At 43.3% G+C, this 8,613-nt stretch overlaps 2 protein-coding genes across 2 annotated transcripts in view; both read left to right on the top strand.

Annotated features, from left to right (window-relative positions):
- SARC_10167 (hypothetical protein) overlaps positions 1–4,873 on the top strand; it is a gene marked incomplete at its 5' end in the record, with an annotated part of 6,055 nt that extends 1,182 nt beyond the window's left edge. Inside the window, 8 exons of the mRNA XM_014295796.1 lie at positions 161–267; positions 832–888; positions 1,325–1,521; positions 1,801–2,095; positions 2,776–3,025; positions 3,701–3,829; positions 4,430–4,573; positions 4,850–4,873. Of these exons, the coding sequence (XP_014151271.1) occupies positions 161–267; positions 832–888; positions 1,325–1,521; positions 1,801–2,095; positions 2,776–3,025; positions 3,701–3,829; positions 4,430–4,551 (1,157 nt within the window). The 3' untranslated portion in view covers positions 4,552–4,573; positions 4,850–4,873. The remainder of the gene's footprint in view (positions 1–160; positions 268–831; positions 889–1,324; positions 1,522–1,800; positions 2,096–2,775; positions 3,026–3,700; positions 3,830–4,429; positions 4,574–4,849) is intronic.
- A 1,029-nt stretch (positions 4,874–5,902) lies between these two features.
- Positions 5,903–6,139, top strand: SARC_10166 (hypothetical protein; the record flags this gene model as incomplete). The annotated part of the gene is made up of 1 exon (XM_014295795.1): positions 5,903–6,139. A coding segment is annotated over one exon (237 nt), but the record flags the coding sequence as incomplete, so codon positions are not given.
- Positions 6,140–8,613: the final 2,474 nt, after the last annotated feature.

Raw genomic sequence — 8,613 nt, 5'->3', positions numbered from 1 at the left:
CTAAATAATGCAACATACGCGTATATTTGATCGCGTGCGTATATATCTAATATATTGGAGACCCAGCTGGTACCAGTATTCCATACCTTGAATATTTCATATACACCTAACATAGAGTCAAATTTGATCAATATCGCTGTCGTCGTGCTTGTGTTTTCAGGTCTACACGTGCTTACCTACAAGGGCAGACTGCTGCTTGTCAATAGGTCAGACGTCGCTGTCAATACCAGCGGGACTAGACAGAGCAGCATCACTTTGCGGATAATGGTATGCAGAACAACACGGGTGGTTGCTCAGTAGTTGCGTAAGTTCAAAGGCTTCAGATGCACCTTCGCACATGCTACCAACAGCCACGCACGTTCAAGCAAGAAGTAGACAGATGCGTAGATACACACCTTGTCACCTACGTATACGCGCGTTATAGATTCGGATGCTCATTTTCCCATACTACACAAGGCTGTAAATACAGGAATATATATATATATTGTCCACATGGAGTCCCCAAAAAACGTCTGTTCTCACAGATAAGTGAATTCATGGGGGCATTCATAGAATACCTGAAACCTATCCGAGGGGATAATTCGAGTTTCTCGCTTATCTTGTCCAAGTCACGAACTTTCGTGTGGAAGTGATACATCATGACCCATTCATATACCATTGAAGCATCTGCCGGTCATCACTTGTGTGCTGTTAATTCAGGTTCTGAGTTTGGCAATCGCATGCCATAGTTCTGCAGCATTGATTGGTTGTCCCATTTTTGATCGATGTGTCGGTGGACCAAGTTTTGAATTTAGTCATATCGCTTTTCTGCAATGTTATTGTCAACTTCAGGGAACATCACGCTCGATAATCGAGCAGCTTGTGGAGGAAGCGCGCACACAGGCACAGGTATTTCAGCCTTTTATTCTCGAATCACCAATGGGATGTTCGTAGACTACCCACATTACTCTTTGTACAGATGTATATGTGGTACATGAATGTGTGCATGTATATGTGTTCTTGTATTGATATCCTTTTGTTCATGGCCGATGTTAATACACGATCCAACCTCGCAAGACGATAACCCGTTCGAGATACAGTACAGTTCGTGGCACCACAGTAAATGATACCAAGACCAAGTCATGACAAAAACAACCGTGCACTAACGTTATTTGTACGGCTCATATAATAACACAAATACTATTGACTTTCAAGAGGTGCATCCAGTTTCTCATACACAGGCTCATTCACATGGGATGACAGTCGTCTCTGTGTGAGCACAGTACGGTCCGTAACACAACCCACGAGATTCAAAAAATTGTTTTTTTTATCTCCTTATACACAGACTAAGTCTCAAGGCAAGACAGCTGTGTTTCTGGGTGACCAATATGGTTCGTGGAACAGGGTAGCCACGCGCGCCAAACGGCCACTCAGTTCGGTACTTCTGGCGAGAGGTTTGGCTGACGGTCTGTATCAGGATGCACGCGAATTCATGCACAGCGAGGAGTGGTACAGAGACAGGGGTATCCCGTACAGGAGAGGGTGTGTAGTGGGGTTGTAAATGTATATTGTGATACTTCGTGGTTTGTACACACTACATAGGTGTATACGGTATATATATATATATATTGTATTTTTTCTTGTTATTTGTGCGCATGTGTATAGCCGCATGTACATATGTGTCACTGTTGCATCGCCCCATAAACCGTCAGGCTGCTGTAGTATACAGAACCTATATCTCTCTCCACTATATTCACAATATGAAACGCGGTTATCACTCATCACCTCGCGGACATCTATTCAAATCATATCTTAAAACAGCTACCTGCTGTACGGGCCGCCTGGGAACGGAAAATCGTCCATAGTCATGGCACTGGCTGGAGCATTGGACCTGAACATCTACGTGGTCAACATCTCAGCCCCATCTCTGACTGATGAGCTTCTCAGCGACCTCCTGTGCGGATCCGCACCTGATAGGTGTATTCTATTATTAGAAGACGTGGACCACGCCTTCAACGCAGCCGCCGACGGAAGTACCGATGAGTCCACCAATGTCAAGAGCTCAAGCGTGACCTTCAGTGGCCTGCTTAACGCTATTGACGGTGTTGCAGCACAGGTGTGCGCGTTGATGTGATTAAGCGTGCTTGGTATTGTGTTTTTGTGTTGGAGAGGAGCTTGTGGGTGTCACTGGGTTCGGATGTCATACCTTGGTAGTTCCGTGAGCCTCACTATCGGAGGTAAGGTGTGTATATAGATAGAAGATGAGTAGGTACAATACAGTCACAACGTACAGTCCGTACTCGCCATCATCGATATAGGAATAGAACACCACAACATATCACAAATTAAAGAGGTGGACTCTCAATTATTTATTCTCGTCAGTATCTATATGCTCACTGTGACAGTTGAATACCGATATAAATTTTTATACAAACAATCATGCGAAGCTCTCTTTCATTGAGAGTGATGTATCGAAATACAATCCAATGCATATTCGGCTGTGAGAATCTTTTTCCCGTTTAACATGTATGCGTATCGTGCTCGTGGATGTGGTGCTGAATCAGTAGATGATACGGTTTACTTAAGTGTAGCGTGGGTTAGTTGGTCCAAAATTATACGAGAATCACTCCACGCCAATCGGGTATTCTGTAGGAAAGTATTCTTATTGTACCAGGTAGTTACGGTCGTATGTGCAAACCCACATTGCTAACATGACATACCTAAGATCGTAAATTCAATCTAAAGTTCACCAATATTGCCACTTCAATATATCCACACTTCATTTTATATTTATAGGAAGGGCGGCTTCTCATTCTGACGACCAATAACCCGGAGAAGCTGGCACCTGCCCTTATTAGGCCTGGGCGCATAGATCTGCGCTGCTACCTACCATATGCAACACCAAGTATGATGTACCGGATGTTCGAGAACTTCTACAGCGGACAGGAAGGTGTTCAGAATATGGCGCGTGAGTTTGTGCGGGGTGTGATGGCTGCGATTTTAACTTTGGGGCCGAATGAGTGTCCGAAAAACCGGTGTAAATGGGGTAAGCACAACGCTGAATATATTAATATATATATATATTGACTGGGTCATAAAAACAACTGTTTATTTTTCTTCCGATTCTTTGAATTATAGATGACTTGGCAGTGATTAATGGCAAGATGTGCACATGTAGGTCGTTACCAGTCTGTAAATTGTCAACCATGATTGCACTGTATAAACTATAAAACCTTAAACCCTAAAAACGCACTTACACAAACATTGGGTACGTGAATTGTATAAACTGCGTGCGTTTGCTATAATCTCACGATAATCTACCGTGATATTTAGTTGTAAATTGAATACAAATGTACCTGAATCAATAGCACACATGTTCATCCTATTTTGGTTGTTCAGGTCACGTTCATTCAACAATGTTCGGTACCTGTTAGGGTGTGATATAAAATATTGGAGTTTGTGTCCCTTGACAAAAGCAAATTATTCTGTTAATAGCACAATACGATCTTTTGTCAGGAAATATGATTAGGCGCTTCGCCAGAGTAAATCTTTATTACTTGAACAAAATATATCAGTCTGTATTTTATTCTAACGCTTGTGCTAGTAGGTTCTTAACCACCTTATACGCCACTTGCCAACATAGCAGCACATTCTAGTACACTTGCCAGCTTCACTCATCAAATATACACAAGCTTACGCGTATCCTGTTCATGACACACAGATACATTGTCGGTTGAGCCTTGGTTTGGCGAACACGTTCTCTCACCCAGTGTTGGGGACTCGGAGTGGGCTGCGAATGTGTGCCAAGGCGACTGCATGAACCAACACCTTCCCATGGCTCTTATTCAGGGTGTGTATGCTCTTATTCAGGGTGTGTATTACCAGATTTACATAGCAATCACGTAAATATATAGACGTGTTCTTATATCGATGAATATTTCTTTGCTGATTGTTCCCACGTGTGTCGAGTAATGTATATGTGCTTCTTGTTTCTTGTTCCGGCGGCACCGACGTTGCGTAGAAGCAAAACATAAATGTCCATTTATAATACTGATTTGAAAACAGATCAATATTAGGACCTCTACGACTCATAAACGTGATTTTACGTATGCACTGATTCGTGAGTCCATTTTCACACCAGGCGTGTATATACATGTACGCGCTCATTCCATGTAGTGAATATACGTACAAATGTTGGTTGGCACGTGTCCAATAATAAACAGCGTGTAGTCCTACGAGCGTATCATGAGTCTATCTTGGTGAGGGAAAAATCGTTCGAAACCGTACACGAAGATGCCGAGGTGGCCCTGTGGCGCTTGATCGAAACATGTGCCACATTGAGACCACATTTGAGCCATCCTAACACATTGATGGAACCAACAACACCGATACCTACAGATAAACTTGTACGCATATGCTGAGTGGGCACTTTGGTATTCGTTTTGTGCAGGGTTTTTGATGAAATACAAGACATCTCCTCGCGATGCAATTGACAACTGCTCTGATTTTGTCAAGGACGACAAACATCAAACGGCTGCTTCGTTGACTGACACACACTCGGCTGTCCTGTGAGGGTTTACGTCGACGATTAAATGTAAGTGGCTTCAGAGCCAATCAACCTTGACGTATCACTATGATGTGCACATTCGCCTGTATACAACATATCGTGGCATTTGAACACGCGTATGTGGTAGTGGTTATTAGGTGTAGGCAAAAGAGTAGAGAACGACATCAGTCGACCTTGGCTAGTCGGGCAATAATATTCTAGACAACGTGGATATAACAATTCAATTTATTAGTATTTGGTTTAGTATATGTGTGATTCATGCTCTGGCACATTAACACGTGTTTTGTCCCTGTTCACCGTCAGGATTGGCACCACTTGCCCAACGTCTCAAGGTGTACCGCCCCTGTCACCTGCGTCTGTAAACTCGTGGTATAGCACACTACCAAAGCCAACGGACGACACGAAAGACCACCAACAACATACACCGGACCCCAATATGCACCTTGTGTCGACAACAAAACAGTTGTCTATTCAAACACCTGTACCAACTGTGCAGAGGGGTGCTAGGAGATAAGTAGGTAGACTAGATACACAGACAAACATCCATAGCCCCAGCTGGGCTGTGATACAGTGGGTGGTATACGGCATGACAACTGCCACCAAGCCTGGCGCGCACTGGAGTTCCCGGCCACGCATATCGCATATGAATCCACAGGCAGGCTCAATGCTAGGCTTGGCTTGAAGAGACAGGCCAATACAGGACAGTACGATGGCAGTGTAGATACACTCTTTGACGTACTCGTGTATCTCCAAGCGCTCGCCGCTATTTGATTAGACGCAACCAAACTACGCGACTATAGTGTATACGCCTACGATATCAATGCCGACTACAGGCGAGTGCATCCAGCACTACTGGCAAAGCAGCTACTGCCCCGTGTAAGTGCGAATACAAAACTCGAGCAACACCCCCACACACACTATGAATGCACAAGAATGTGTTCACGGGTGGTAGCACTTCCAATACAGAGATCTCCCTCCGACCAAACCCACACGAGAGTACCCTTCACCATAGTTTAACAGCTCAGTTCCACACGAAAGTCTCGCGGCAACACCATCCGGAAGCATCGCGTCCACTCCAGACGAAAGTAGTAGAGTCGGCCCTCCACGATCGAAGTGCTGTAACGCGACACGAGAATCTCGCGGCATTACCACTCGAAAGGACTATGGCGCGTCACACGAAAGTGGTTTAGCTTACCCACACGAAAGTACTTATTCAGTCTCCTACATACTACAGCAGCGCCACACGATAGTACTACGGACTCGTATAAATGTAGCTAAGCTCTCCACACGAAAGTATTGCACAAGCCTCACAGTTAATGATCGCAGCAGTCGGAAAGGGAGCTATATCAGAGAAGTATGAACCCATCGTCCACCTCCTCAGTGCACCCACTGATAGTAGGCGACTGTGGTGATCTGGCAGCCAGAGTGGGGGCAAACACGGCGGGCTTGGTCTCGATATCGCACTGCAGCTTAGTTGTGGAACTGGTAGGTAGGCTCTCCCCAACACTCGTGGTGCTGCTGGTCATGCTCATGCTTGGCAACGGAGTCGACATGCAGCTACGGAGGTCACTCTCAACACTGGACAGCGACGATGTGCTGGAATTCTGCTTGTAGATGGAGTTTGTGTGAAGGGATGTGTAGCTGTTTTTGTTGTTTCGGCTGATGCAACCTTTGCATTCCATCAACCACAGAAGTGACATTATGGAATTTAGCCTAAGCTTTAGGAGGCTCAGATGTATCACACACACAAGGAGTTCGTGTATGCGTAAAACTGAATATGTGTGATCGGTAGTGCGAAAGGCTCTTTGAGCTGAGTGAATTGCGCACGACCGATTTGAACGTGTCTGGAGATACCTTCGGGGAAATGAATTGATGTGGTAAAGTGCCGTTCAATTGTTATATAAGTGGAGAATAGGACGCTACGCCCATAAAAAATGTCAACAGCTCAATTGCAACTCTGTCAAACACGACGAAGGCCCTAAATGATCCACCCCCAACAATGCAGTCGTGCACGAGCTGTAAATAAACTTCAAGGTGTATTTTCGAATGTTTAAGGTGATAGATGGTGTATGTCTGACTGATAAGCTTATACGTCTGTGGTCTTTGTAGGTATTTTGAATCACCCATTCACACCCATTCAGTTATTTAAATGTGGTAAGAATAGAGACGCGAATGCTTTCTAGAACGATTATTAAGTAGGAAAGCTACGAGTTGTGATATATAGCGTATGTAGAACACCACGTATCTACAGTGTATCAGAGAGTGGTATAATACGACTGTAGCAGAAGGGGTTAGTTTATGGCCATCAGAGGTGCACTTACATATCGTTTTCTATAGATTCTGGGCATAAAGATATTTATAAAATACATAGATTTTGTTAATAAAAAAATCATATACATACTGGCGTGGCTGGTATAGCTGATACCTGATACGGTATTGGTATACAGTACCCGACATACTAATACTATTACATTTACTATCACTAAGGTGGGGTTAAAAATTTAATATATTGCCTGCGGAGTAAATAGCTGAGGCTTGTGCGATGTTGCAATCAACCACGTCATTGATTTTTTTCGAACCTTAATATGGCCTATTTGATTGGTCTAAACCCAGGCCAGGCTTATGTACACGAGTTTATTTTCGTAATAGATTCATTTTTCTATTTTTTCTTCTTCTAGGGTTTTAGAGTTTTGTTTTCGAATGATGACTATTGTTGTTGATGTGTGATTGATCAGGCTGCCCGCTGGAGATTTATCAGAGGGGGTGGGTTTAGTGAGGACTGACGAGGGCTCGCTATTTTGTCACACATATACGTATTGACAGAAATGCATTTAGTTCATATTCAGCTCTTTTAACCGACACAGTACACAGTAGGTATGACGACTTCGCAAGTATGTGAGATTCTGAACCTTGAGTTGGAGAGCTCAGTACAACAAGCCAAACGATCTAAACTATATCTCCACTTAAGTATTTGAGAAACATTGAATAAATTCAGCTCCACAACATTCAATCTGCCCATGATGAGTTTTAAATGTGCTACAGTGTTATGTACTTGTTACCTTTGTACGACTTGACAGTGGTTGTGTAATTGTCGCCGATGATAGATATGTTAAATAACGAGAAGGAAGTAGACGTAAATTTTCCTCGAACTGGTTTGTATACTTTATTTAATCTAAAAAGAAGACACGGCCGATGTCGAGTTCTACCAAACGACGAAAATGGATGTCTTGTCTTTGCTGCATATTTACGGAGAAAATATAATTTCTCAGCTTTAGCATGTGCAGTGATACAGTCGGTCAATCATCCAGCTAGTTTTCCGTAGCATTCATGAAGGTTCTTTTTTGGCGCCAAGTCGTCTATACATAACTATATATGTATCCTATATTTCAGGAAAACGTGTATTTTTAACACGGTGTTAAGATATTCAAACATATGAGGACTCTATCGACGTAAAATAACCTACGTGTTGCAAGGGGTATGGTTGTTGTGAATGGCTATGGTTTCAATGCCTTCAAGCAGCTGGCTTTTGCCGATGTTATAGCTACCGAAACGCCATTGAGAACGAACGTGACACAACCAAGCACAGAAGCCAAACTTGACCAGAATATTTTAAGCATCCACTCTGGTTACAATTCAAAGAATCGAGACTGTCATAACACACATATACAGGCGCAGATACGCCTGTGCTGGTCATACTCTTTACATCTTGATACAGGCGGTCGAGTGCGTGGTTATGGCTACGGTTGGAGTGGAGAAGAAGGCGAGACTCAGTTGCCGAGAGTGGTATGTGCTTTAAGTATTCTACATAGCTATATAAGGAGTTCACGTTGTTATAGACCAATGTCTGTGTGTATTGGTATGTGATCTATTACGATGTGGCTGTTTCTAGCTGGTGAATTGTAGAGTTCGGGTGGACAAAACCTTAATTAGGGTTCACTGTGACTACGTGGTTATATCTAAAAAAGTTTAAAATGGTAGTTTGCATACGGTGATCACCACAGATCTGTATAACCCATAGGCTCCATAGGCTCAACTATTCATGGCAATAGGATATACTCTGTAATTAT

Source organism: Sphaeroforma arctica (assembly GCF_001186125.1).
Source record: "Sphaeroforma arctica JP610 unplaced genomic scaffold supercont1.1158, whole genome shotgun sequence".
Lineage (NCBI taxonomy): Eukaryota > Ichthyosporea > Ichthyophonida > Sphaeroforma > Sphaeroforma arctica.
Note: the sequence above shows the minus strand (reverse complement) of the source record. Positions and strands in the feature narration are given on the sequence as shown.